The sequence below is a fragment of the Coturnix japonica genome, chromosome 21, assembly GCF_001577835.2.
Source record: "Coturnix japonica isolate 7356 chromosome 21, Coturnix japonica 2.1, whole genome shotgun sequence".
Lineage (NCBI taxonomy): Eukaryota > Metazoa > Chordata > Aves > Galliformes > Phasianidae > Coturnix > Coturnix japonica.
This window is the reverse complement of record NC_029536.1, coordinates 2,613,729-2,641,388: the sequence shown is the minus strand read 5'-3', so window position 1 is coordinate 2,641,388 and position 27,660 is coordinate 2,613,729. Positions and strand designations below refer to the sequence as shown.

At 44.9% G+C, this 27,660-nt stretch overlaps 1 protein-coding gene and 1 long non-coding RNA gene across 6 annotated transcripts in view; one reads left to right on the top strand and one right to left on the bottom strand.

Annotated features, from left to right (window-relative positions):
* The window catches only part of RERE (arginine-glutamic acid dipeptide repeats), a 143,050-nt gene that overhangs the window by 76,852 nt on the left and 38,538 nt on the right, over nucleotides 1-27,660 (top strand). For all 5 annotated transcript variants that reach the window (XM_015882641.2, XM_015882638.2, XM_015882639.2 and 2 more), the window contains 4 exons: nucleotides 2,721-2,769; nucleotides 5,494-5,618; nucleotides 6,377-6,476; nucleotides 16,305-16,403. In XM_015882641.2, coding sequence (XP_015738127.1) covers nucleotides 2,721-2,769; nucleotides 5,494-5,618; nucleotides 6,377-6,476; nucleotides 16,305-16,403 — 373 coding nt within the window. The remainder of the gene's footprint in view (nucleotides 1-2,720; nucleotides 2,770-5,493; nucleotides 5,619-6,376; nucleotides 6,477-16,304; nucleotides 16,404-27,660) is intronic.
* LOC107323496 lies at nucleotides 19,955-22,072 on the bottom strand. The gene is made up of 2 exons (XR_001559256.2): nucleotides 20,976-22,072; nucleotides 19,955-20,209 (listed from the first exon to the last, which is right to left on the bottom strand). It is a non-coding gene; the product is annotated as an uncharacterized LOC107323496 (long non-coding RNA).

Below are 27,660 nucleotides of genomic sequence, written 5' to 3'. Positions count from 1 at the left end.
CTCTGAACTGGGGGATTTGACAGCAGGTTTGGGGCATTCAATTCCATATGGCTGTGGCAGTGCACTAACAGCGGTTGATGCTGCAGAGCCTGATCCTGAGCTGTCCTCATTGCTGGCCTGGCTGCTCCCTGTGGTCACCATGCTATGGTAAAGGCAGGTAACAAAACAGGGGAGATAGGCGTGTTCCCTCATTGCAGGACCTGTTGTTGGCAGCCTTCCTCCTGCTCCTTTCTCTTTCTCACCTCTGAACTGCTCTTTGCAGTGCTGCTCTCAACCTTGACCCTCCAACCTCCCCTTTCCTTAGAACCACAGGGTTGAAGCCTTTGGAGCTGCCCCACCTCGCTGTGCTCTGCTGGGCTCAGTGGGTGCTGGTGCTGCCCTGCTCTGTTAGGGAGGTTTCTGCCTCTTTGATATTCCATCGCAGGCTTCCATCTCTCCCTGACCAGCCCCTGTTTACTTTTCAGAATACAACATTGCCATGGTAACAGGTTACTTTTCAAAGGGAACATCTTGTCATTATATTTAATCCACTGCAGCTGAAGAGGACTGAAATATTAAGTTGTTGTCGCTATGGATACTGCTTTGTTACACCAATTTCTTTTGTGTCACATTTCATATACCGTGTTGGGTCCTCTTTTCTCCTTCCCATAGAATAAACACGGAGCACCTCGCCATTATAACTGCAATTGTGCTCCACCGATATAATTTAGCTTACAAGTCGACGGTACAGTTTCAGTTTCCATGGCAAGAATTTTCCTTCCCGTTTGTAAATCCATTCCTGGGGAGGTGGAAACTGGCTGAAAGCATTGGGCATGTTGTGTGCCCTTGGAGCAAGCAGCTCCCATGGTCCGACCCTCCCTGCACCCAGTGCTCACTGCTTTGCACAGCCCTTACCCAAGGTCCCCTCAAGGTGGGAATGCCACCAGCTGAGTTGGATGCTGACATAGTTCCATTTCTCCCCTGCCACTGTATTGTCACGGATACAGGAATCACCCCATCCAAGGTTTTACTTCTACCTTTGCAGTTACATGTAGGGTGCTGGGGCATGTGCAGTCTTGATTCTTAGCTGCTGTATTATTTATATTCATGCAAATGAAGAGCTGGGAATCGGGCAGTATTTGGAGTGCTGGTATTTTTTTCCCTACCAAAACCCAAAATTGTGAACTTAGCACAAATAAGTTCTGTTTTTCAGCAGCCTTTGGCTTGGCTGAAGGATTGTACCTGGCAGGAACTGCACAGACATGTTTCAAGCCTGGCTTGCAGTGACTAGCAGAAATGTGCACGGCTTTAGAACCTGTGCTGGGAGTAAAGCAAGAGCATCAGCATTTGTCATTGCTTTTCCCTTCATGCCTTACAGGGAAGAATTCTGACACCTCACAGCTGAAGAGAAGCGCATATTTCATTCATAACTCGGTTGTAAATACAAACCCTGCTCTCTAGTTCAATCACTTCTCTATATAACCTGAAAACAAGGGGACGGTGTCAGACCACATCTCATAGACTTATCCATTGGAGAATTGCAATGGATTCTTTTCAGGAGCCTTCTGGCAGTGCTGCTGGAGAGCAGGTTTGTGTGCCAGGCATGCAGCGTGGTGCAGACACCAGAGCATAGGGCTGTGTTACAAAACCTGTTTCAGTTCCTGCCTGACAGGTCCTCCTGTCACCTGCTCTTCGATAAGGTCTGTTTGGATGCACTGCTGTAGTTTCCATACATTGCAGATGTTCATAAAGGCATGTGGATATCCATGTCAGAAAACCCTCTGGTTTTAACATGTTAGGATGTTTGCTGCTGGGGGTGGTCAGCCTGGTGCAGGGCTGGCTCTTTCTGGTTATGGGTTTGAATTTCTGTGCTTTAAAGTCAACCAGTTCTCTTCATCTCTTTGCGTCACCGCGAGCTTTGCAGGGTGAATTAGAAATGCTGGTGGTGTGCTTTCCTGCTGTCTGGATGGTAATAAAGGGCAGACTTCAGTGATATAGTTGTATTCATCCTTGGTTCCCTGGTAATTCTGTACCAAACATAGGAGGAAAAATATATTTTGTTATTCAGAATAACAGAGTCACTCCTGAATGGTTTTCCAGAGCTCATCTGGAAGAGGAATTATTTTTGCAGCTTCTGCTAACGCAAAACTCTGCTCTTCAAACGTGAATAACCCAAATTACTCCTTAACAGAATGTTATTTAGAAAGAAAACATCTGTAAAGGTGTTCATAAGGGATGCATCCATTCCCGTGTGCTCATTGACAGCTTGTGCTTTGCATGTCGGCTGTGTTCGGATCTGGCATTGCAATGGGCAGTTGGTTGGTTGTAGCTGAAGCAGAAATGAGGTGCTGGCTGGGCACTGGGGAACTGGGAGGGCTTGTAGAGGCTCTCTGATATCAGTGTTATTTCTCTATTGCATGGAAACATCCAAAAGGAGGAGATGTGTATCCCAGCATCACTGCCCGATGCTTTCCTGCTGCTGTGGTTTCACGTCGCGCTTGGGATTTACCTCCATCTTGTCCTTTAGTTCGACTAAAAGTTGCAGATTTGTCCCATTGCTGTTTGCCATTTGCAGTGTTGGCCTGTAATGTTCCTGAGTATATCTTTTCTTTTTAAAGAATGTATTATTTTTTGCTGCTTTTCCATTTGCATTGGAAGTACGATGACTAAAATGCAGGCCATTATCCCAGGTTTCATGAATCATAATTCTTTCTCATTACTGGTTTTTCTTTTTATATTAGGAGGCTAAACAGTACCCAAGGTGAAATCAGAGTTGGACCCAGTCATCAGGTAAGGGATTTTGTTTGTACTTGAATAGCTGCAGGACATGCTGCAAGGCACTTACCCCATTCAGTGCACACTCACTTAGAATTGTATACACTCAAAGGCAACGAGCTGAGGTTAATTATGAGTTCCTTAGAACTCCTTAGCTAACAATATTACTCAATGTCAAATGTTGCTATTTACATGGTGGTTTTTTTTGCTAGTGAAAGTGCTGTCGGATCAATTCCAGAATCAGATTGAAGGAATCTAAATAGCTACTGGAAGTTAGGAAGAAAAGACAGCAGAAAGCAGCAGTCGTGGACACATTGTGGAGATAGGAGTGAATGCATTCTCAGCTAACTTTCACCATGCAAAATGTTAATAAATTACTGACAACTGTTTTAGTATCGGTTTCCAATTATATTCCAAGCAGTTGTTTTAATTCTCATTTGCACAGTAAGGTAGTTGAGTTAGCAGTGTGCTGCCTGTGATGTTTGAAGTCCTTCTCTGGAGTCAGCAGAGAACAAAATGAAGTTCTATTGGAAGTGAATGAAGAGAGAGCAGGTTTTTAAGAAACACTTGATGAATTTACAGGGTTGGGAGACTTTAAACCTGCAGAAGGTTATCCTGAACCATGAGTGTGTTGAGGTACACCTGCATACCTGCATGTGTCCGTCTATCAACACAGGACACAGGCGTCCCCATCATCAGAGCTGCCTTAGTGCAGAATTCCCTGTGCATCTGTTCTCCTATGTGTGTGGCTGTGCTCCTTGCAGGGCTGCCTGTGGCTTTGCATCTCCTCCTTGCCCTATGCTTTCGTTTGCAGCCTGTGCATGCTCCCTTCATTTGTCTGCATGTCAAGCAGAGATTGGGCAACTGTGGTGCTTCAGCACAGAAGTCAGTGGGACCACTGTGTATTTCAAGAGGGCAATGTGGCAGGATAGACCTCTCTCTAAGCAGCCCCCAATGTGCTGGCAGCACTGTGCTGCTGCCTCCTCCTTTCAGGCAGGAGGTTTGCTGCTCCCCACCCCTTTTCCCTCATCATTTGGATGTAGAAGAGCCTAAGTTCCTTTCAGCTGGGTGTCACGGTGGTTCTGGGGGATTGCTGCAGTGTGTCTCTTAATGCACACTCAGAAAGCCACGCTTTATATCTTATTGTGTTCCTCAGAAAGTTTTTATGTAATGATTAAAAAGAAGGTGCTGTCCAAGTGCTGTATTTTTACATCCACATATTTAGGGTTCATTTTCAATCTTATTTAACATCTATTGATAGGAAACGGTTGTTTAACTCACGTGACATCCTCCAGGGTGCTTTGTAAAAGGAGAGGAGTTGTTGGCAATTGAATCTGTGTGATTATTTTCATTAGTCATAACAAGAGTGCTGTAAACGATACCTCCAAAACGACTGATTTCAAATTGTCGGGTAATGTTTTGGCAGGCAGCAATCAGGCGTGTTGTGGGATGTAATTATCAGGTGCAGGTATGGATGGAAAAGTACGTAGAAGGAAGGTCCACTGATTGATACAGAATGCTTTAATTTTTGCTGGCTCAGTATTTTAAGCTTCCATACCTCTTTTACTCCTATTCTGAGTGTTGCTGGGTTCTGTCACCCCCAGGAGGGTATTTTCTTCAGCTGTTCCTTACTAAGAAGTTTAATCTTCAATATAGGAGTGGCTGATGGTCAGATTTGGCCTCATAAGCGCAGATCCAAAAGCATCCATAACCAAAACAGAGGTCCTGGGAGTGGGTTCTGCCTTCCTTCTCTGTGCAGAGGGCAGCGGACTGCTCCTTTTGACACACAGCATGCAGATACCTTACTCTCATACCATGACAGCAGGTAGGGATGCATGTAAAGGCTTCAGAGAACTGTACTGATCCCAGTTTTGTGCAGGGGAGGAGACGGATGGTGGATCCGCACTCAGTGTTCTCCTAAGAAAACCTCTGGCTAGCAGCTAACTGGAGCTGTTCACAAGGAAGCCTCTCTTAGGAACATCTGTATGTTCAGCTTGTTCCGAGGGCACAGAAGGATGAGCAGGCGTTGGTGGGAGCACGTTGGTGCTGGGAGGCAGTTGGCAGCATGCAGAGCTCTCAGAGATCAGCCTTGTGCTGATATAATGCTTGTAATGCGTCTCTTCCAGAAGAGAAGGTCAGTGACGTGCTCACTTGCCCAAGGAAGAAGTAGAATAAAGTACAGATTAAAGAGCAGAACATGAAAGACATCTGAACCTGTGACTCGTAATTACTGGTTATGTGTAAACGTTGCTTCTCAAATATGTTTAGTGCTGTAAGTATAGGAGGTAATTATAGGGCTTAAAAGCTGTTTCTGAGGAGGCTCTCAGCTATCACATCCCATTGCAGTAGATGACTAAAGATGCTAATTGGGTCTCTGCATGCAGTGTAATGCTTAGTGGCAGAGTTCGTTTCACTGAGCTATCTCACTTTCAGGGAGTTTCTTCTTCTCTTTGAGTTCATTTTAATTTACTGAGGACTTGGTTTTCAGCTCCGTGTCAGATTCATGGTGTATTTTTGACTGAGTTATTACAAATAAAACACATGGTAGCCACATTCTTACCTTATTTCATACCAGATCTGGCAAGCAGAGCTGCAGCAGCACCTTTTGGACAAGGAAAAGCTGTCTCTCATAGTAAATTATTGAACAGCGTTTGAGTTTCATGTAGCAGAGGACTACATATGTGACACAGTGTTAACAACTGTAATGCCTGTATGAACTCCTCTTTTCTTTTTCCCCAGGCTAAGCTTCCTGATCTGCAGCCCTTTCCTTCCCCAGATGGTGACACAGTGACACAGCATGAAGAACTTGTGTGGATGCCGGGAGTCAACGACTGTGATTTACTTATGTATCTTAGGGCAGCAAGGTAATTACAGCCAAGAGATTCCTGTGTCTTTAGAATGGACGTGTGGGCTGCCACATCTCTGCAACACTTGACTGTGGTCAGTCTTTTCTGTTAGATTTTGGTTCAATGTGGATGTTAACTGTGCAATACAAGGATGTGTTGGTTTGATGATCGGCCAACACAGGATCTTGATGTTGGCTGTGGCTTTTGGATTGCAAACCCACAGCCAGCAGCATGTGCAGCATGATAGAGAAAGCACTGAGTGCATATGCTATATAGTACAAAGGAAGTAACTGCTAATTGTGGATTGACTGTGACAGCATAGATAGGATCCCTCAAAGGTTATTCTTTTCAATGAGCCTTAATTTGTGTTTCAGTCTTATGCAGACCTCTGATTTGCCTGCTAGATTTAGATGAAGGAGTATTGGACTTATAATGCTGGTGGGCCTCATAATTCAGAAAGACTCTGCCCTCTTATCTAATGCTTCTGTCTCCCATAATTCTAATCAGTCCGTGCTGCTAGTGCAATGGAGAATCTTTGATTAATAAAACCCACTTTACATTGGAGTTGTTTCCTACACTGAGGTGACCCGGGTCTGCATGCCAAATGGCAGTGCTCATGTGAAGCCTCGTTTTACTTTACTTACTCATTTCTGCAGTATGTCAAGGCTTTGATGTTTGTGATATAAGGTGTAAATGTGCTGCTGGTGTGTTGCATGGCATGTATCTCAGACAGAAGCTGAAGAAAATTTCCTTTCTTCCCCCCTCAAACTATAAAGGAGCATGGCAGCTTTTGCAGGCATGTGTGATGGAGGATCCACAGAAGATGGTTGTGTTGCGGCCTCCCGTGATGACACTACGCTTAATGCACTCAATACAGTAAGTATACAGAGCTCCTGTTGGGAAGAGCAGCCTTCCCATTTATATATAATGCATGAAATGTTTAGTGGCTGAAGTAGATTTGGGGATCACAATGTGTGTATGATATTGGCTTAACACTGAACTTTTTTCAGATGCAATTTACATTTCAAAGACCTTAACCTACAGTGACAAACTTTTGGGTGATGCCTTTAAGATGAGCATGTAGGTGTTTATTATAGGAAGCTACTGGAGCCAAATACACCAGCTGGAGTTGCTGCTTCCCCAGCTGACCCTTGCCCTGCCTGTTGTTCATTCAGCCCAGTTAGCTTCTAGCTGTAGGAGAACAATAGTTATTTAATAGAACCATAGAATCCTCAGTTGTAAGGGACCCCTGAAGGCCATCTAGTCCAGCTGTCCTGCAATGAACGTGGATACCACAGCCCCATCAGGTTGCCCATAGTCTCACTCAGCCTCACCTTGAAAGTCTCCAGGGATGGGGCATCAGCCACATCTCTTGGCAACCTGTTTCAGTGCCTCACCACTCTCACTGTAAAAGACTTTTTCCTTATATCTAACCTCAGTCTCCCCTCTTAGAGCTTGAAACCATTTCCCCTGTTTCTGTCACCACAGACCATGCTGAAGAGTCTGTCCCCTTCTTTCCTGTAGCTCCCATTTCTCTCTTCTGCCTCTTTTTATGCCACCTTTTAGCCACAAGATGTATTTCAGGCTTGGCCAGCTGAATTCTGTCCTGTTTTCATGGTTAAGGGCTACATCTCTCATCCCATCCACTTATGAAAACTGTGGAGAGGACGGGATGTGCCTGTTGCTGAATGACTTTCTACCTAAATCTGTAGAGCATTTTAAAGGCAATCTCAATGGAAATGTACAGAGCCCGTGTACAGCTGGTAGGGCTGGGAGCAGCTTCAGTTCAGCATGTTTTTACTGCCAAGGGAGGATATGATGTGTGACTTCAGATTTGTTTTTTAAAGCTGTCCTTTCCTTAAAATAGTTTGAAGCAGATTCTGTCTCGGTGTCCAGCACTGTGACTCATATGTCACTTTGCTCACAGTGCGTGAGGCTCAAAATGAATTATTTTAATTAGATGAAAATAAAGCACCTAGTGACACCAACCAAACCCCGTTATGCTGTCATTCTGCATAGTGGCTGATGTTAAATAGCACACTGTTATGTCCGCCTCTGTTTGCTGGGGTTTAATTACTTACAGTTGCACCATTTATACTGTTAATTTATAGGATTCTTAAAAGCTTGCAGACAGGTGTGATGCCCACCAGGAATTGAGTGATGATCATTAGATGATCACGATCAACAAAGACTAAATAATGTGTTCAGAGAAAAGGTATTGCAAGCCTGTTGGTCTTTGCTTTTATTGAAGTGAGTGGAGCTGAGTGTATCAAATTAATCACTGCTGTTAAATGTCCTTTACTGCTGCTTTCAGTAAAAGCATCTCAGTACATGAGACTTGTATGTACTTCAGAACATTAAAACAAGGTTGGTCAGTGTAAGCTGTACATCAGCTTCCAAGTGCACAGGTCCATGATGAGGATATCAGGTCCATGTATATAACTTGATCTCCACTCTCCAGTTAAAATGCTGTATTCTTAATGCGAACATCACTGCTTGTGTAAGATCAGCTTACCAAAAACACTTGCTTTGTTTAGATTTTATTTCCGCTTGTATTTGATTGCATGCATTTCATGGAGTGCATCAGCTTGGTTTCTTACAACAGATGAGAGTGGAAGAGAATTAAGATCTAAAACACGCTTCCATAGTGTTCATAAAATAAAAGGCAGTGGCACTTCAATTCTTGTTCTGCAAAGTTATTTAAATATAATCAGCACACTCGTGTGTAACCAGCTAAAATCTGAGATGAATTTTTGTTCCCCAATTAAATGCTTTTTAGTTCTCACTTCTAGATCTGCACAGTCGAGTGTTATTTCTTCAGAGTGCACTTCAGAACTGAGCTGAATGCATAAATCTCGGTCCTTTGCTCCTTAACTTGAGATAACCAGCGTGTTAGGGATTGTGATGCTGGCTGAGAGGCATTGCTGTTAAGTCTGTATTCTGCCTCCGCTTCAGTTTCTCATCTGCTTTACATTTTGTTTCCTTCCTTCCCCTTGGGATGGATGCCATCTGGTTCTGGTGGCTTACTGCTCCCAAGCATTCCGAGTTGTTCCCTAACATCCTTCTTAGAGACTCAAATCTCTGTTAAGGCCAATAATCATCAAAGAGCTTTTGGAATTGGAATTTCTTTCCCCTTGTCATCTATAATAAAAGACTACTGCAGAAAATTCATTTAACTTCACTGCTTCGCTATCGAGTTTAATTAGCCCCCTTAATCCCCTGGGAGTCTGTGGAGCTGTAGTTGTACTTGTAGACTTCTTCATCTGAGTCTTCCATTCATCCTGATAGATTTTATTTCTGTTCTTTCCATCCTTCTCTCTCTGTATTTCTGGTGCAGCATCTATTTTAGAAAATCAGTGCTGATTCATCTTAGGAGAGGGGGAGACTTTCACACTTGTGAAGTAAAAGCATTACACAGACTCGCAGTGTAGCTCATTGAAGAAGCTAGATTGTCTTTTGGCACAATTCTTTTGACTTTATTATGGCTTCCCTCGCACATCACATCTTAATATACAACAGTGAGACTTATCCTATAGTGGTTTTTTAGTCATCTCATGTTAACCTGAACAGCAAAGTCTTTGTGTGATGTCTGATTTAATCTCGCTTCTGCTCTGTACACGAGTGGTGTTAATACCTTTCCTTGTTCACTTGGAGTTTTTCTGGGTAAATGCTTTCCTATGGGTGGTTATTCCTATTGGGAGAATCTTTGTGGAAGTCGGTGGGTTCTCAGAGTCCTAACAGAGAGCTAACAGAACACCTAAAGGTGGGCAGTTCATTGTTCAGACAAAATGGTGCCTTTTCTATCTTTCTGTTCTCTTTCAAACAAGTATCAGATTTATCTGATCAATAACATCTGAGAAAATTACCCTGCACTAAGTTGTGTTTTTGTTTAGAAATTATGGTGTGTAACCCAGCAGATTAATGGAAACAAATTGATACGGTATGATTTCTTATTATGGAAATCCAATAAACTTCAGAGCAGCACTTCATATAAATCAGCCTTGACAAGCTACTTTGGTAGTGTTTTATTTCTGCAATAACAGCTGCAGTAACCCCTGGAATGATTTATCATTAATTATACCAGATAGAAATGAAGATCATGGAAGGCACGATGCAATGTATGTGTGTATATCAGCTCGTTGAGGTGATGATTCTTAATGCTCCAGGTAGCCTCCAATTCCTGCCCTGTGGTTTGACTGTGGGGATTTTGCAGCCCTTGGGGAGAAGATGGAGTTTGCCTTTGGGCTTTGTTGCCCTCCTGGTGGGTGCTGGCAGCCACAGCAGGTGGCAGTGAGGACATGGCAGGTCCTGGAAGTCTTTGACTTGGATTTCATTTACTAAACCCTAATTAATTAGTCACTTAATGGGCATGTTCTGTGAACTTCTTGTTTTCCAGTTTCAGAGTTGAGCTGATAATGCACGAAACCATTTGTACTGGTGAGATGTTGGTGATGGAAACTGTTTTTAGTAATTTCTCAGTTCCTCTTACCTTGAGATGTGCAGAACCACGTTGCTTTGAGCCAGAGCCCTCTGAAATAAGTGAAATGGGAATGGTAATTTGAGTCTCTCTCAAGCCTTGCTTTGAGTCACTGTGGGCAATGTATTCTGTTTGCAGAGGCAGAGTCCTCAAGAAAACTCCATCTGCACGAGTTATCTGTTGGGAATCGATGGGATGAAAGTCAAGCAGGATGGCCAGGACTTAATGAACCAATTGCTTTTTTGTTTGCTTTGTCAGTTCCGCACTAACTGAAATGAGGAACTCCTTAGCAATCATCCCTTTGCCAAGTCAGGCCAGTTTAATAACTGCCCTATTTTGCTCAGCATTCTCTGTATGTAAGTGCATGGTCCACCCTAATGGTGTGTTTATTGTGGAAAAGCATCTGGTGCTGCTTGGTTCTCCGCTGTATGAGGTAGGAAATGTTGTGGAATGGGCTTTTTAAATGGCCAACTGTGATGTCAGTAAGCTTTACTTATGGATCAGTGTCTGTGAACACATGCAGGTAGCCTGGCCAACCTGTCAGGCAGAGTTTCTGATAGTAAATCATTCTCAGGGTTCTGCTGTAACTGGGAGCACACATCACATGCTCTGTGGCTTTGGGCAGCTCAGCCTGGCTTGTCTCCTGATGCTATGGGTCCTCTGTCTCTCTATCTACCCCTATGGCTGGGAGGTGAGCGGCATTAGAGCAGAAAGAAGTGAGGGAATCAATTCTATGGACACCAGAAAAACAACTGGGAGTATCGTTATGCAACTGTCCCTATGAGTGAGTCAGAGTTTGGGTCATTTCTCAGTGCACATCATTTTTGCTGGGGAAATGAGAGATCCAGCAGCTCTATGCTCTTAGGTAGGAAGGTCCCAGTACCTGGACTTGTGTCCTGCTGTGTGGAAGGAAGATGAAGCAATCAGCTGTACGGATCTCTTTACTAATAGCATTGTTCTGACTTCTCGTAACACTGTGTTACATGGGAGCATGTCATTATGAGTGACAAATGTGACAGTGTAATATCAGCGGTAGGAAATACAGTTCTAAGCAAGATGTCACCCAGACAAATTACTCCCTGCTTTAACTTGCCCTTGGACAAGATTTTCTTGTTCATTAACTACAGACAAGCTTGAAAGCATTAAAAATTACTTAAATATATGTTAGCATTTCTTCTTATTATTAGTTTTTCTTTTGGACGAGTCTGTTTTCCCAGCAAAGAGATCTGCACAGCAACATGGAATAGGTTGGAACTGGGGGATGAGGAGGTGGATGTTTGTTTTATTTTGGCCAAAGCAGTGGGGTTGACTTCTCTGCTTTCCAAGCTGTCTGATGCCATAGATCAGATATTTAAGAACCAGAGCCTGGTAGCATCAATATTGATTTCTGTCACCTGGGTGCTTTTTGTTTTAGGTTCAGATTTTGTTGCAGGCCAAACCAAACCGTTAGTCAGCTTCCTACACAGCAGAGCTGCCCAGCCAGCCGGGATGGCCCCATGGCTAAACAGGGTCCCTGGGTGTGGGTGGGAGGTTGGGTGCCTGGGGGCTCCTGGCTTCTATTGTCCTTGGGCACCAGAGGGAGCCCCCACAGAGTAGTTCTTTGTCCAGGTCTGGCTGCTCAAGCCACGCAGCAGTGATTCTTTCCTTATTGCCTTTTTTGTTTCTCTTTATTTCCTACCTTGTTAAGCTGGCTGTGGCTGCACAGAGCTGTGCATCCTGACCACTGTCTGCTTCTGCAAGAGGAGCGAATCCCTTGTTAATAATCACAATGTTCTGAAGCCTGCATAGATTACAGTGGCTGGTGCTCAAGTCAGGCTGTTATGTAAATATTTCCATGCAGTACCAGACAAATAGTGTCCTCTTTTGCTGCCATATCCTGCTTGACAGCAGTGAAGAATTTCTTTTGATTCAGCTGTATGACTCGAGGCTGAAAATGCTCTTGCAGCATTGGTAGCATTTACCTCGTGTGCAGGTCAGGCTTTGTGCATGGTGAGTGATGACTTGTGTGTGGATGCTGAGGATCCCTGACTTCTCGTGCTGCCCTGGAAGGGGGGACAGGTCTGTATCCCCACAGTTCTGCCTGAACAACCCCTGCTGCTTTATTGGCTGCTCTGGGTGGGTTTGAAAGCAGCTCGGCGATACCGTATTACTGTACGGCAGCAATTTTTCCTTGGAGAAGAGGCCTTTGGAATCTAACGGTGTATTTAATGGGCTGCAATTATTTAATATTGTAGCATGAATGCAGCCTAACTCGGATGGGCTTTTCAACGGGGATCATAATGACTGTAATTGCAATGGGATGCCTCGCTGAAGGAGAAGCTGCCAGATGCAATGCCATTCTGATCTAAAAAGGTCACAGTAAAAGGGACATTTAAATTAAGTTATAAATTACAATTGAAGAACAATATTTTGATGAGCGAGACCGGGGATGTCAGAGCTGCAAGATGTAATTCATGGGTTCATTACTGAACAGAGGTGCCTGACAGCTGAGCCATGCCAAAAGGAGAATTTATTTGCAACATCACACAGACAGAAAATGGCAGCTCAGCCGAGAGGCGGCGGTGGAAACTTGAAGCCTTGTGGTAATGTGCAGCTCTGATGCTAATAAGGCTTCCCTGTGATCCAGAGTTGTTTAATGGCTGTTGGAATATAAATGGGCTTTTGGGATATGTGCGTTTTCAGAATGTCTTTAAAATCTGGTCCAGCAATGCAGGAATGGCTTTATTTTCTGTTTTAAGGCACGAGTCCATTCGTGTCGATTCCTTTTGTTGTTTAGTTGTGTACATATATTATGTCGCAGCCAGTTGGAATTCAGATGCCAGATTTTGAACACTGGAAACAGTAATTCTCGTGGTGACAGGATGGTAATCTCGTGTTTATAGCAATACTTGACAAGTTCAACCAGAAGTTAATTAAACCGCAGGCAGTCATCATTAGCTGTTATTTATATGTTCAAGTCGCTTGCCAATAAAGCGCTTATATACATGAAATGACCAAAGGCAATCAGCAGAGAAGGATCTGTCAGCGAGACTGAAAGAAGCAGATTTAACTCTGGCTCTTACCCAGAACTGCACGTCTCCTTTTGCTGCATTGTCCTGGTGCTTACTAAAGCATTTCTTTCCCCCTCTGTGAAAGTCACATTTAATAGGAGGTGCTGGTGGCAGAGTGAAGATCCCCTCCTGGATACACAGAGGCTTTGGCATTGCTGCGTGCTTTGTAAGGGGGAGGGAACAGAAGCCCTGTTAGCAACACTGCTGCATTTCCAAGGTGAAAAGTGTTTTAGGTGGTAGCGTGTGCTGGGAAAAAAAGCATTTGCAAGGTGAGCTGGCAAAGCAAACAGCCCTCCTGATGTTGGGCTGGGTTTGGGATTGGGATCTGTTGCATGGAGTACAAGCTGTACAGGTGCCAAATCAAACGCTCAAGTAAGTAGGAAATGATTCTGATCTAGTTTTCTTCTTTGTTCCCATTGTATTACCAGGCCCCGTCTCAGTGCAGTATTGGTCTCAGCCCCAAATGCAAGCCTGACTTCAACTGGTGATAAGGGAAGAATCTTCAGGCAACCAAGGCAGTGCAGCTGTTTGTTCTAAACCCTCATCCCATATCACTGCCAGAGGTCTTTGCCCAGCAGTGACCTTTCATTCTTAGAAGCACGTAACTTTCTTTAGAAGTCCCTTGAGAATAAGCAAATTCTGAAGGGCCCGGTGACTTGCTGGAGGTGAGAGCACCTTACCAGTTCAAGAGCTGTTCCTGCTGTTACTAGAAGTTTTGAGGCAGTCTGTGCAATGTACAGAACACAGTGTATGAATTGATTCTTTGCTGCAGCCGATGTGGGTCCATCCCACCTGCAGGAGGACACTTCTGCTTTCACAGCTCACTGCTGTCTTATGTGGCTTTGGGCCTCTTTCAGGTGTTCAGGAGAGATTGTTTATTGAGTTGTTTTCTGGCAACTCAGCTATGCAGGTGTTACAAAGGAGCACAAAATTACCTGAACTGAGATTTCACAGCGGATAGAATAAATTAGCTGTTATTTCCAATATAATGCGGAGAAAAGTAATTCCTCGTGTGCTTTGTACTGCAGATGGATCAGCACTGCAGACCAGCACAGTCTGTTCTGTGGCATCCATAGGCAGAACACTGAGATGCTGATGAAGTAACAGGGATGATCTTATGCTGCTTACATGGTACCCACAAAGCCACTGCTTTGCAAAGCGCCCCATTGCAACAGACCACAGCGCCTGGTGTGAGATGGGCACCGCATCGGGGGAAATTTCCTGCCCATTTATGGCTTTTTCTTCTTTTTGCAGTAAAAAAACATTCACTTTCTCAATAAAAAAGGGTGTTAACAGTTGCACCAGCTAATAAAAGCCTGCAGCGGTGGGAGCAGATGAGCCAGGGTGCAGAAGTGGGCACTGCACAGATGTGCTTTGTTCCCTGCTCAGCTGCTGAGGGTTCTGCTCTGTGGCTCAGAACTGGGGTCTCTGCTTAAGGAAGCATTTTGCATCCATCCATCATGCACTGATTTGCTTTTCCCCTTCCTATCTATCCTGATTCAGAAGTCTCTTCTTAATAGGAATCACCAAGTCTTGATGGTCATTGGTTTGAGTGATTTACTTATTGCAGCTATTAGGGGTCTCTGAAGCACAACTGCATCCAGTACGAACACTGGGTGTGGAGGAGCTGTTGAGCCCCACAGGGCTCATGGTGTGAGCTTAAATGAAGGGGAAATAGGAGACCATGATGGTGTAGCTTGGAGGTGGCTCTGGGTGGGAGGGCTCCAATGTTGCTAATCACTATTTCTGAACTGGCTGAGATATAGGAAGCTGAAGTGAGCAGCAGTAAGAAAGCAATCTCATGCTATTTCTATTTGAAGCAGAATTCGGGTATAAAATTTGAGCCTTTTGACATGAGAAAAATGAGATTTTTTTTTTCTTCTGCTCCTGCAATCAGGTTTTGGTGTAGCTACATTAATAGAGACAAAGTAGTTAATAGCTCCTCACTGTTCAGTAATGGTATCTCCATCCCTGCTCAGTTCTGCAGTCCAGGGAAAAGTTGAGGGGCTGCACTTGTTGAAATGGTTCCTGAATAGCTGCATGGAATAGCAGCACTGCAACATAGCAGCTTTTGAAGGGTGGGATGCAAAGGGCTTGGAATAAATTCTGGGCAAGAATAATAGCAGGAGGTAACCAATACATGGAGTTATATTTTGGTTACCCATATATTAAATACATTTTTTGGGGACTGTAAAAATCTGTGATGTGGGTCAATAACTTTGGTGTGCACCTTGGTCTTTGTAGGGAAGTTTACATGCAAATCGTTCCTCCTTCAGGGTGTGGGACAGTTTCTGTCATCCCAGCAACGTGTCTTTTTCTTTCAGATCACTTTCAGGAGACATAGAGCAGGCTCCTGACTCATCCTCTGGGTTTCTTAAACCCCACCGTACTCGGAGGATCAGACAGGCAATAAATCAGCTGCCTGCTCTGTGTTTTCTATCACAGGTTCAGAGCTGGATATTCTCACAGTGCATTGCTGAGTGATTTTTCCCCCTAATGTTTGGTTGTTTTTTCTACTTCATCCCGATTTAAATGTCTGCTGTCTACTTCAGGCAGCGTTTGATCAAACAGATATCTGCTTCATGGTAGAAAATAAGGTACGCTGTAGGCTGTGACCATCTGATGTGGTAATGTCAACTCAGACATCCCTAGTTGCCTTCATGTACTCCTGTACTCATCTGTAGCAATGGCTTCTTTTCCACGTATGTTTTTCAACCACTCGTTGGTCTTTGCAATGTAATACAGATCTATCAGAATTGCTTTCTGGATGATAAACTTGACATTGTGTGGCTTGTGATCCCTCCTGTGTGCTGGGCCTTCCAGTTGGCTGCGCTGATCTAAACAAAACATTGCTGCTTATAACGCAGCTCCTTTTGGGAAATACTTGGAGGTTCTGATGTAAAAGATACGTTTTTAAAAGTCAACCAAAAAATCTTCAGCGGCCTCAAATATCATCAGGGAGAAATCCAGGAAGGGAGAGGAAAACATTCTTGTTTTAATGCTGTCTCTTCTACTAATAAAATGCTAATTACCTTCAGGTTGTTTAAATTTCAGTTCATATATCAACAGTAGAAATAATGAGGTGTAGAACATCCCATGTGGTCCCCTTAAGTGTTTTTCTCCTATCTCAGATCACTGCTAATCCCACTGAATGTTCTGTTTGTCTTTATTTTTTAGCTACATGAAAGTAACTACGATGCTGGAAAAGCCCTGCAGCGCTTGGTGAAGAAGCCTGTGCCCAAACTGATTGAGAAGTGTTGGACTGAAGATGAAGTGGTAGGGAAATGAATTATATTCCCTTCAGCCTTATAGTTCACGTTCCTTCTCTTCTTTCAGTTTTCTTTCTTTTCTGAAGTTATATTTATGGGAAATATGACAAATAATTTGTCCTCCAAGATGAAGTTTTGCACCAATCTGAATTATTGGATCCTCACTCAGTTTCCAGAGCTTCACGAGGATCCTCCTTACACTTGGAGTAGGAGGGGAGAAGGTTGAGTGACTTTATGAGGGCTCTGTAGGGTAAGAGAACAGCTGGAAAACCTCTGGGCTCTCAATTAAACTTCTGCTTTCACCTCCAGGCAGGCTGGCCCCATTCATTAATCGGAGTAGGACAGGAGGTGAAAAGTGCATTACATATTGTCCCTGATTTGGACCTGCTGGTATTGGAGGAGGCTTACAGTGCCAGCACAGGTTTTCCCTGCACAGAGATTCAATCCCTTTTTTCCCCTCATATGAGATATTAGAAATTGTTTCTTGATGAATGAGCCTTTGACAAAGGACAGGCCAAAAGGAGATAAGATGAAAGGTAGGATCACACAATCACTATTTACGTTGAAGTACCTAGAAGCTGCCAGGCCCCAAAACTCTGCTGAAAACAGTGCAGTCAACTTATCCAAAGATATACCCAAAATAATGTATGGACATGATGGATCTGGGGTCAATACCCAGTGCATGCAGTGTTATGTTCTTGTGGTTGGGAGCTGAAATCACTGGTGGATTTGCACTCATCCAGTGCTGGCTCTACCCAATGGCTCTTGTAGGTAGTTGTGTACCCTCTGGGGAATTGGTTTGAGGTTCTTCTGCTGGAATTTGGGGGAGATGGTATCTGTGCAGGAATTCAAAAGGCAAAGGTGCTGCTCCCTGCGGTTGGTTTGTTCTGCTGTTTAATTGCTGCGGTTGCGAGTTTGCTGCTGGCTTAATTTTTATAGGTATGATATAATGCAACTGTGCTTAGAAAAGTAGGCTTGTAAACAACAGTAAATCACAAGAAGTTGGGAGCAAATAGTCGATTCTTAAGCTGCTGGCAGCGTGTAAACGAGCAGGTTCTGGTTCTTATTCCTTTGGACTACGAAGCAATATTTGCTGCATCTGTTGCAAAAACTGTGTTTTCTGGCAGCATTTGGAGTCCTGTTTGTCACACCTCGTGGCTGATTGTGAGCAGAGAAATGCTTGTGTGTTGTTGGTGCAGTAATTGGTCCGTAATTAGGCTGCGATGTGCAGTAAAATTGAAAAGCAACTCTCCCTTTAGACAAACTGTTCTGTAAGAGCCGGATAAGGGCAGGCCGGGCTGTGTAACCGTGTTGAAGCAGGGTTTACTCTGAGATCCAACAAAGAGCCTTTGTGGTTAGGAGAGCGCCTGAAGTGGTGGAGTGGAAGAGGATCGTGTGCCAACAGAGCAGCACAGCAAAGGAGAGGATGAGTAAAAAGGCCGAGAACAACAGCTTCCTAATAAGGCTGTCGGTCATCTTGTCACCACGGGGCATTTTGTTTGGTTCAGGACTGCTGGAACAAATACCTCAAGTGCTCTGCCCTGTGTTTGTACTCGCATTGCTCTGCCCTGTGTTCTCTGCACACATTCTTTCCGTGCAGCGGTTGAATTGCTCACTGCCAACTCCTCTTTTTCTGTGCGGAGTATTTTTCACCCTCCTTGTGTTTTCCATCAGCTGCACTATGCGTTGAACGTCAGAGCTGCTGCAGCTCAGGGGTTTTGATCAACGTTAAATGATAGGAATAAAACCTTACGAATAAGAAAAAGGCGAAGTTTATTGAGAAGTGAAACATGACTCTGAAAGTGCAGACCCTGTGAGTACAGAATAATGATCATTAACTCTATAAATCATTGTCAGTCGCAGCTCATTTTATCATATTTGTTCCTGTTCTGTTCCTTCCAAGTTTCCAGAAACGTTTGGCAGCCCTCCAGCCTCAGCAGAGCCAAAGATCAAACTGTGCTCTTATTTATAGACGGCTAAGCTCCACCTGCAGAACTTCATAGCTTGTTTGTCCCTGGCAGTTGGTAGAAAACTCCAGATTAAAGCAGCTGCACTGCACTCCTGAGCCTTCCTGGGGCTTGCAAGGCAAGTTTCCTTGCTGCTGGCTCTGCAGACCTGAGGAAAGCTCATCCTGTGTGACACGCAGAGTGTTACAGCTGCACCACGCCAGAGTATTTTGCAGGAGAAAGGTGGAAGGCCCAGATCCAAACCATACCCGTGTTTGTGTTGGGCTTAATCTTTTCCTATGGCCCAATAGGGAACTGCGTAGTTAATTTCTGTACCTTGTCTTAAGCAGGCAGATACTGCACCAGTGCTGGTTATTGCCCTTAACTGGCACTTGGAGGGCAGCTCTGTGCTGTGTGACCTCCCCTGGTGTTCTCCTGCCCTCCCCAGGCTCATATAGTTGTGCACATGATAGCCAGGCTTTGTCCAGCACGGCTCTCCATAGTAGTCCTTAATAGTATTTGTGATACAACGCTGTGATCCAACGGCTCACATTTATTGTAGTCAGTTTTTAACTATTTCTGTGGACCACACGTTGCCTGAAGGCTGAGCCTTTCTTGTTAATGAAGCCCACTTTGCTGCCTGTGACCCAAGTATTCCGTCAGAGCTGCCTCGCGGTGATCGGGGCTGATTAAAATAAAGGATGGAAGTTATTTTTGCTACTGATGAAGTGGTTACGGATCTTTAGATCAAATTAAATAGAGGATAAAATTTACCAGTGATTGAATTAAATGGAAGGCTCGGTAAATATGAAGATGGAGGCTTGCTGTCTCCCTTGGGTTTCTAAACCTTTGGCTATTTTTAACCTTCCTCATTCCAGTATGTAAATTCAGGGGCGTGCTGTGAAAACCAGTCTTCCCTGCTGCCTCATCCAACCGGCTGAAGCAACTTCTGCTCTGATGCATCTATGAGCAGCAGCTGCTTCCTGTTTGCAAAGCTGCTGCTCCACCAGACAGCATCCATCCCAGTGCTTTCAGTTTAGGTAGGATTGAAACACCCATGTTTGCTGATGTGCTTTAGTGGAAATATTTCACCAGAAAACAAGTCCTGGTGGGATTTCCACCCTCATGAGGGTGCTCCGTAAGCAGCTTGCATCAGTCCAGTGGTATTCGGTGCAGCCCTGAGCCCACCATTGCTCCAGGTCCATGAGTGAGCTTTGTGTGCCCAGTGCTTCTATTCCGTGGATAACCTATTGCTTACAAAGAGCATCGTGTTCATCTTCAATTCAGTTCATTCAATGGCTCTCGATTCTGCTGTGCTGTACGTACTGGGGATGGTGGCAGAAATAGCCCAGTTCTTTGTGCAGCTGTTCTGCTGATTCGCTGTCCTGTTTATATCCAGAACGTGCTGGTTTTTTGTCCTGTCTTTTTATCAAAAGTAGCACCCCAATCGATATGGCTTAGGGTGGGGGAGAGAAATACAAATCAGAACTAAAAGAACCTCTAGTTTATTAGGTTTTTAATTAAACATGATGAACACATTTTAAATAACACAAAAGCCTCGGGCTGAGCTGCATCTAATCGAAACAGATTAAGTCACCCGTCCACACTTGGGTAGTTATTAATTCTGTTTATTTATGCATGCTTGCTGAAGGCAGAGTTCACTGCTGCCGTGTGTTGCAGTTATTGCGCAGGGAGGCTTTTGCTGCATGGAACCGTGCTCCTCATTAGCATGGAGATGTTGATGATGAAGAACACTGATGAGGCCTTTCCAGCTCAGGGTGGTGCCTTCCAAAGTTAAGGGAGTCCAGGGGATGTGGCAGCTCTGCGTTATTGCTTGGGTTTTCCTCCCTTTTCTCCTCCCCTCGGTCTCATGTTAAAAGAGCATAGGAAGGAGGTTTGACTTGTGTGTCTCTGTGCAGAAATGCTGATGACACGTTGTGACATCCTTGATAATGAGCTTTTATCATGAAATATGCTGCCCTTTAAATATTTTACGTTGCTTTTGATGTAGAGCAGTTGAGGTAAACAACCCAGATTCCAGCAACCCCTTACGTTTACGGGCGGGGATGGTTAATCCTTGCTGGCGATAAACCTTAATTGGCCATGTTGGTGGATTTACAAGTTCATACATTTTAAAACATTCACACCTGGCTTCAGCTTAAAGCTCATTTGTCATAAGATACAAGCGGAGATCCTTCTGCCCCAAGTGATGAGGTACAGCAAACTGATTCCCAGACACGTGTGTGTTTGTAATCCAGCAGAGCTGGGCAAGACGTTACTTATGCAAAACACACGTACTTATTTGCTTGGCTTTTTTGCCTCAAATCACCCTCAGATGTCTCTCATCTGCCCTGTTTTGGGATATCTGCTCAGGAAAAGCTCGTTTCCTTTGCTGGCTCCTTTGAAGCCAGGCTTTGCGGAGGCACTGGAAGATGGAGCTGCTTACTGGGGCAAAAATACCCTGAATTTTATTTACTGTTTATATGGCAGTTATAGCAAATGGAATTCATAGCGAAATCAGAACAGAGCCTCTCGAATAGCAAGAAGAAAAAGCTGAAGGGATGTGAGCAGAGCAGGCTGGCATTGCAGGCTGTGAGTAATGAGTGGGCCCAGGAGGTTAAGATATCACTTACCTCTCAGCTTTAATTTTTTATCCACCAGGAGCAGAAAGCAAAGCTTGATAGTGGCCGTTCCTAGGAATGCTTTCTGACTTCAGGACTCACGTGGTGCTTTCAGCTGGTGAGTTCATCAAGAAACTGATACTGCTAACACCCAAAACTCCAAACAAGCCACAGGACCTGTTTTAGGAAGACTAAAGGAAGTTGTAGCTGAAGGAAAGGATGGGAACGTCCAGTTCTTGCAGTAAAAAGTAACTGAGGGAGGATCAGGCTTTTCTGCTTGAGTTGCGTGCATTAAAGCTTGCTTGCAGCTGAGATAGATATGAAATGATGTGCTGCAATCCAGCCAGAAAATAACGTGGTGGGAGATGGTGAATTGAGCTTAAAACCAGCTTTTTAGACAAAAGGCATCCATCTCTTTGGTTGTGATTAACTCGCATCAGGATTTGATCCAAGCCATTGTTTAAAGGGATCGATATTGCACATGCAGCACCGAGTTTATTGTCAAGTCCTTTCGGAAATGAGACAGTGAATTAAAAATCAATTATACGTGCAGAAAAGTTTGTGTAGGGCAATCAATTTTGTCCTTTTAGTTTGCAGAAAGATTCCATTGTTTAACCAGCTGTGGAGAGGAATGAATTTTAAAAGCCTCCAGCAAATGAGATAACCCGAACGGAGCGGGGGTAGGTGGAAGAAAATAATAATTTCAGCATTTCATGTTCAGCAAAGGCTGCCTTCGGGGATAAATCTATAAATCCCATCGATGACCTTGGCTTCAAAATGGGCGACTTCACTGCTTTCCTTAATCTTGATCTTTCCACAGCTGCCACATAAGTTAGCCTTTTCTTAACAATACCATTAACGGTTTGTTGTTTGCTTTAGCTGCCATATGGTTCTTGATTCGTCGTCTTTCTGCCTTTGCTGTGGAATATTTTTATCTATTAAGTGCTTACCATGCTGCTGAGCCCCCAAAATAACACAGCAAATATTTACACTGGCCACTTGCCACAGCTTAGAAAGCTGTAGGAGTGCAGGGCTGGGAAGCCACGCTCTGAGCTCTGCTGCATGCTCAGTACCTGGTAGGTGCTCGCAGAAGTTGGTATTCTGCTTTGTTTCCTATAGGAAGGTCTGTAATAGGCAAAGGACGTGAATGCAGCTCGCCGTTGCCACGGGGAAAGAATCTGCTGCTTGGAAGATTAATAAATACGACGGCGGTTGATTGTTGAAACCATGTTTTTCATCTCATTTTCAAGGGCGTCTTAAAAATGGAGATCGCTTACACAGCCCGGCGTCCTCCATCATCCTTCTGTGTTCATTTAAAAACGAGAACAAGACACTGGGGGGACTTGAGAGATTGCATTTGTTCTCCCATAGGGCAGAGCGGTTATTTTATAGATGAAGAGGGCCCCAAAAGCTATCCCTGGTAGTTTCTTAGCAACGGAGCCTGAGCAGCGCTCGGTGTCCGCACATGTCAAGCAGGGTTGTGTGGAGGTGTGAGCCCATAGCTGGGCTGGAACAAAGCGTGCTGCCCAGTGCTATGGGATACACAGTGCCTCTGGTGATACCTGTGTGCTGTGGGGCTCAGCTTCTGCGTCTCCCCATCAGGGCATGCTATGGGCTGTCTGCATGCTCCAGGCTCATATGCAGACTTCTGCCTGCTGAGAGATCCAGAACCTGCTTCCAACAGAGCGTCATCTTACATCCCCTCCTTCCTTGGGAGGAAACTGAGGCACAGCATGGACAGCAAGAGCATCAGGAGGGGACGGGGAGCCCTTCTGTGTGGCTGTGGGGTTGGAGAGGTGAGCTATAGAGCTGTGCTGGCTCGCGGGAGGTGGTGACAGCCTGCAGTCCTGGTGCTGGTTTCAGGTGGTTCCAGTGGCCTTGTCATGTCAATGGTTTGGTAGAGTGAAGGTGTTAAGGAATGTACGTCCAAGGGATCCTTACCTCCTTAATACCTGACTGCCCTTATCCATGGCTATGTTTTAACTACATTAAGTGCTTTAAGGTTTTCCACCACAGATATGATGGACACGTCCAGCATCTTTGCACATCTTACCTTTGTCAGAGCCATTTCAGTGAGCTCAGGGCTTACAGGAACTGCAGGTCTCTGCTTTATGCTGAGGGAGCTGTGGGAAGTGTTGATTTGCTGCTCCAAAGATTTGCTTTGAAAATGCATCAAGAAACCCCAAAACCTGAAAGTAACACTGTCACCAGCATAGCAAGATGACTATTTTCCCCTCTTGAAACCTCAGCACGCTGTCATAGCCTTGACTTTCCCTGTGAAAAGCTCTCTGGTGTGGTGTGTCTGATGCAGCCCCTTTTGCTGTAAAGGATGCAGAGGTTTTCACATGTAACTTCTTTGTTCTCCAGAGCAAGAAGCACTGTAGCTTGGCAGAAGGATGGGCTGTGCCCTCCTCATGTTTGTCTTACATGAGTGTAGGGTTGGGACAATGTGTGGTTGCATGGAATTTAGGAGAGAGGAGGAGATGGATGCAGTGCTGCCATGGGCTCCCACCATGTTCCTAATAGATTTTAATGGTGAAAGTGGCAACTTGTTAGAGCTGATTGTGCAGTCAGTGGAAGGTGTTGGCTCACAAAACATAGGAGACAGAAGTGTTGGCTTAGTCAGCTGCACAGAAAACTCCTTCAAAACAGCACTGGAGGAGCAGCAGAAGCACTGCCCTCTGTTTGGGGTCTCAGTGTCCCTGGAGCTGTGATGTGCCCGAGGCTCCCACTGCAGCACAGCAACCGAACCTTGTGGTCGTGACTGATGGATAAGGAACGTTTGAACATAGGTGAGGTTATTCTTGAGGCACGCTGCTCTTGCTTAAGGTCTGATTTTGATGTCAGAAAAGACGGGTGTTTAACAGCTATTTTCATTCTTCTAGCAGCCATCCAAAAAAACCCTGCCTGTAAAACTGGAGGAACTTCTCCACTGTCACAGGATTTGCTGTTATCCTGCCTGGCAGCTCAGCTCAGCCGTATTTAGTGGGGACCAGCGGCTGTTAGAGAAGCAAATGACAGAGTTCTTCATCAAATCTCTATAGTGACATAGTTCTTATTTAAGGAGCTGTGATTACTGTCACAACATGGATGCTCTGTGTGCTTTAGCGCTCAGGACTTATCTTTCCCACACAAGCCTAAGCAGTGTGAATGCCAACATACACCTCATTTGCAAGTTCTGTTTGCGTGATAAATTTTATTTTCCTAATCTTCTCTATCAACAGCACCGACTTTTTTTTTCCCATATAAAATCTTTCAGATGACATGAAAACGCATTTTAATGAAGCAAATGATGCAGCTTTGTCTCCTTTCGCACATAAGCGGGGTGGCCATATTCAATTAGGCTGAAAAATGATCATTTGTTCTATTACGGGCTGTAACAGAGCGCGAGAGAAAACTGTGATCCATCACCAGTTGCTCAGCTTTCTGTTACTTAAATCACTTGCCATTCTGTCAGCGGCTCCAAACCCTCTATGGGAGCCATTATTTTATTTAAGTTTGTGGAGGTGTCACTTGTTTGATAATAGGCTGCTTCTGTAGCAGGCGCGTAGAGACTAAATATTAATCATTTGCTGCATCCATCCAAGATTCCTAATTAGTTAGAAGGGTAACAGCGCCAGTAAAGCTAATGATTAGACTGCCATAAAAGAGAACGTGACAGCAAATAAGGAGCTGATCCAGCGGGATGCTGAGCGCCTGCCAGTGCTGGGGGAGCTGCAGAGGTTGGAAATGCCCCCTTGGAAGAACACTGCCTCCTGTTTCATAGCAGCCAAATACCTTTTCAGTGTTTATATCATCAGCAGAGAGGAACCTGACCAGTCTCTGAGCAGCTGGTAAATAAACTGCTCCCCTGCAGTGGTTTGCTGGTAGGGGCGTGTGGTCGGCTCTGCTCTTCCTTCCTCCTTTCAGTGCTGCGTAAAGGCCACGTTGTGCTGGTGAGGGTGCAATCAGAAGCTGCCACTCCGTGCTCCTTGTTCAGCCTTGCTTTTGTACTCTCCCGAGCTGTGGTTTTGAAGATATTGTGGTGAGGACTCAGTGTGCATCACGCCTGGGTTTGTGGTTTTGCTTCAGCTTGTACTGGCCCCTTGTTATCTCACTTGCTCCCTCATCCACTTGTGTGTGAGCCACCATCTGGTTTTTTCCTTCTCCTTTTGTTCCTTTCCTTGCTCTTTCCCATCACCCCCTATTCGTGGTATCCTCTCAGATTTATATGGCTTTTAGGCCACGTGGAGAGATTGACCAGACAGGAGCTTATATGTGTTTCAAAGAGCCAAATAAACATCCCAACACATTGCACCTCTCCTTCACCCCCCATACTGCAGAAATGTCAGCCCTAAAATCAACCCCCACGTTTTGTTACAAACAGGAGAAAGAAAAGGGGGCACCTCTGTTCTATTGGGGTGCAGACTGTACAAAGGATTCCATCTGTTTTGGAGGATACCATCCAGATTTACTCTAGGAAGTAATATCAGTCCCTCAGCACTGCTTCTTCCCACCCCCCCTTCTCTTTACCCCCCCCTTTCATGGTTCCTTTGCCACCTTTCCCTTTGTTATCCGTGTGTTTCTGGTCCTTTGTTTCCGATTCTTTTTTCTTTCCTCTTTTATTCATAGCTTATTTTTTTCATATTTGGCACCATGTTGTCTCCCCCTTCTCCCCCCGGCTCGATGTTTTTATTCAGAGGCCCTTACACAAAAGAAAAGGGAACTTATGAATCATCTGCAGCTTTTTTAAGCTACTCTTACACATTAGCGCCAAGATCACCGTGTGAGCCAACGTCTTCCTCAGTAATTGGATGGCTGTGTAGCAGAAGTGCATCAGTCACTCACTGTGATCTTACATACCTGGGACAAAAATGGAACGGATAATTGAACAGCGCAGGTTGTAGTGCGGGTTCTTGTGTCACAGGAGCTTACAAGGAACTCAATTCCCAGTGCAAAGGGTTTGTAGTTCTAAAGTGGGGGAAAGAATCAGTCCTGATAATTCAGCTACCGGTGTAATTCAGCTACTGGTGTATGAGTTTTGACAGGAGCATCTTCATGCAGATTGTGTTGCCCGGGCTGCCTGCTGATTGCACCCACACCAGCAGGAGCTGCAAGCTGTGCTGCCTGCTCGGCCCAGCCTGGCTCTGCTGATGGATCTGGGGGCTTGCAGACTTGCTAAATCTGCTGCCTTTCCATGGGGGCAGTGCTGTGTCCCAAGGCTCCCCTGTGACTGCTCATTCACACGTTTTGACTAGCAGAGTTGTCATATAATAGGAGCTTCAGGGATGGTTGAAAACCACGGGTTCAAAAATGAGTGTTAATCTTGGATATCAGTGATGACTGAAGAGCTGTATGAAATGTGGATTGTTCTGAATATGCCCATTCTGGTCTCAGGGGTTGTAAGCTTTGTGACAGTGTACCATCCTAAGTGTGCATGGAAAGCACTGAACAGGTCTGCTGTTCAGGATGGAGTTTGCTTTCCTCTTTTGCCCTCACCATATCTTTGAGGCTGGTATTTCCTACAGCCAGCTGTGCCATCTCAGGTAGCTGTGCAGTGAGTGGCAGTTGTATCTGGGAGGTTTGCAGGGGTCTTTCTTGGTGCTTGGACTCAGACGTGGGCACTGTAACAGCGAACGGCCCTGCTGTTTAATTATTTACTTGGCCAAGTCATCTGCAGAAATATTTGCCTCTCTGTCTGGGTAATTTCCTTGGGGATTCTTGCCACCATTTTGTCTCATTATTCTTGGATCTGTTCGGTGCTCTAAAGCATGGGAGCTCTTGAAATGGTTTTTGTTCATTTCCTCCTGTCATTTGCAGAAAGCCGCTGTTTGACGGCAGAAATACAACCTCCAGAATAATTGACAATAACGCTCCAAATCCCGGAGGAGCAATATTTCCACAATAGGGAACTTCCACTAGAAAGAACGTGATGGGATCTTGAAAGGATCATACAGCACATTGCAGGTAGTCTGAGCACAGCTTTGTGTGCGCACGGTGTTACTGACTATGCAGGAGGACAGCGGTGCCACTGTGAAACAGGGAAGGAGGTGGAAATACTTGGATGATTAAGTTATGCTTGCTTAGTGTTAAGCCCCAGGTTGGCTGTTGGCTTTGCAGCCTGGTGCCCACCTTTGCTAGTGCCTGGAGCTGTGGTGTTAGTGTTGGAGGTTTAAGTGCTGACTTTCTGCTACTCATCTATATTAAGGTAAGATCCTCTCCGATGTCCAATGGGAAAGGAGGCACGTCCTTGGGAAAAAGACCCCGTCCCACTCTTCTTTGCTCTCTGTTTATTTATGTGATGTACGAGGAGCCTTTGTTGTGTGACAACTTGGTCACAACAGCTTAAAATAATCAGAGAGGATTCAGTGTGCAGGAAACAGTAACGGGAGGTATAATCAGAAGCTTGATGTTGTCTTTTGGCAGCAACAAATGGTGTTTGGGGTCCAGGAATGTGAGCTGTGGTGTCATGGAGAGCTGGCCTTTCCTGTTCCAGTGCTGGCAGTCCTAAGTCTGGGGGCTTTTCAAGGCTTCAAGGATCAAGGATCCTTTCAAGGATCAGGCTGTGGCTGTGGATGAAGCAGGGATGTGACGTAGGAATTGCTTCCTGAGGATGAGGGCAGAGCCAGCAGCTGGGGAAGCTCTGCAGCCTGCAGGAGGTGGGCCCTGCTGTCTGGCACAGCTCCTTACTAACGTGGGCAAGCCGGCGTGCCCAGTT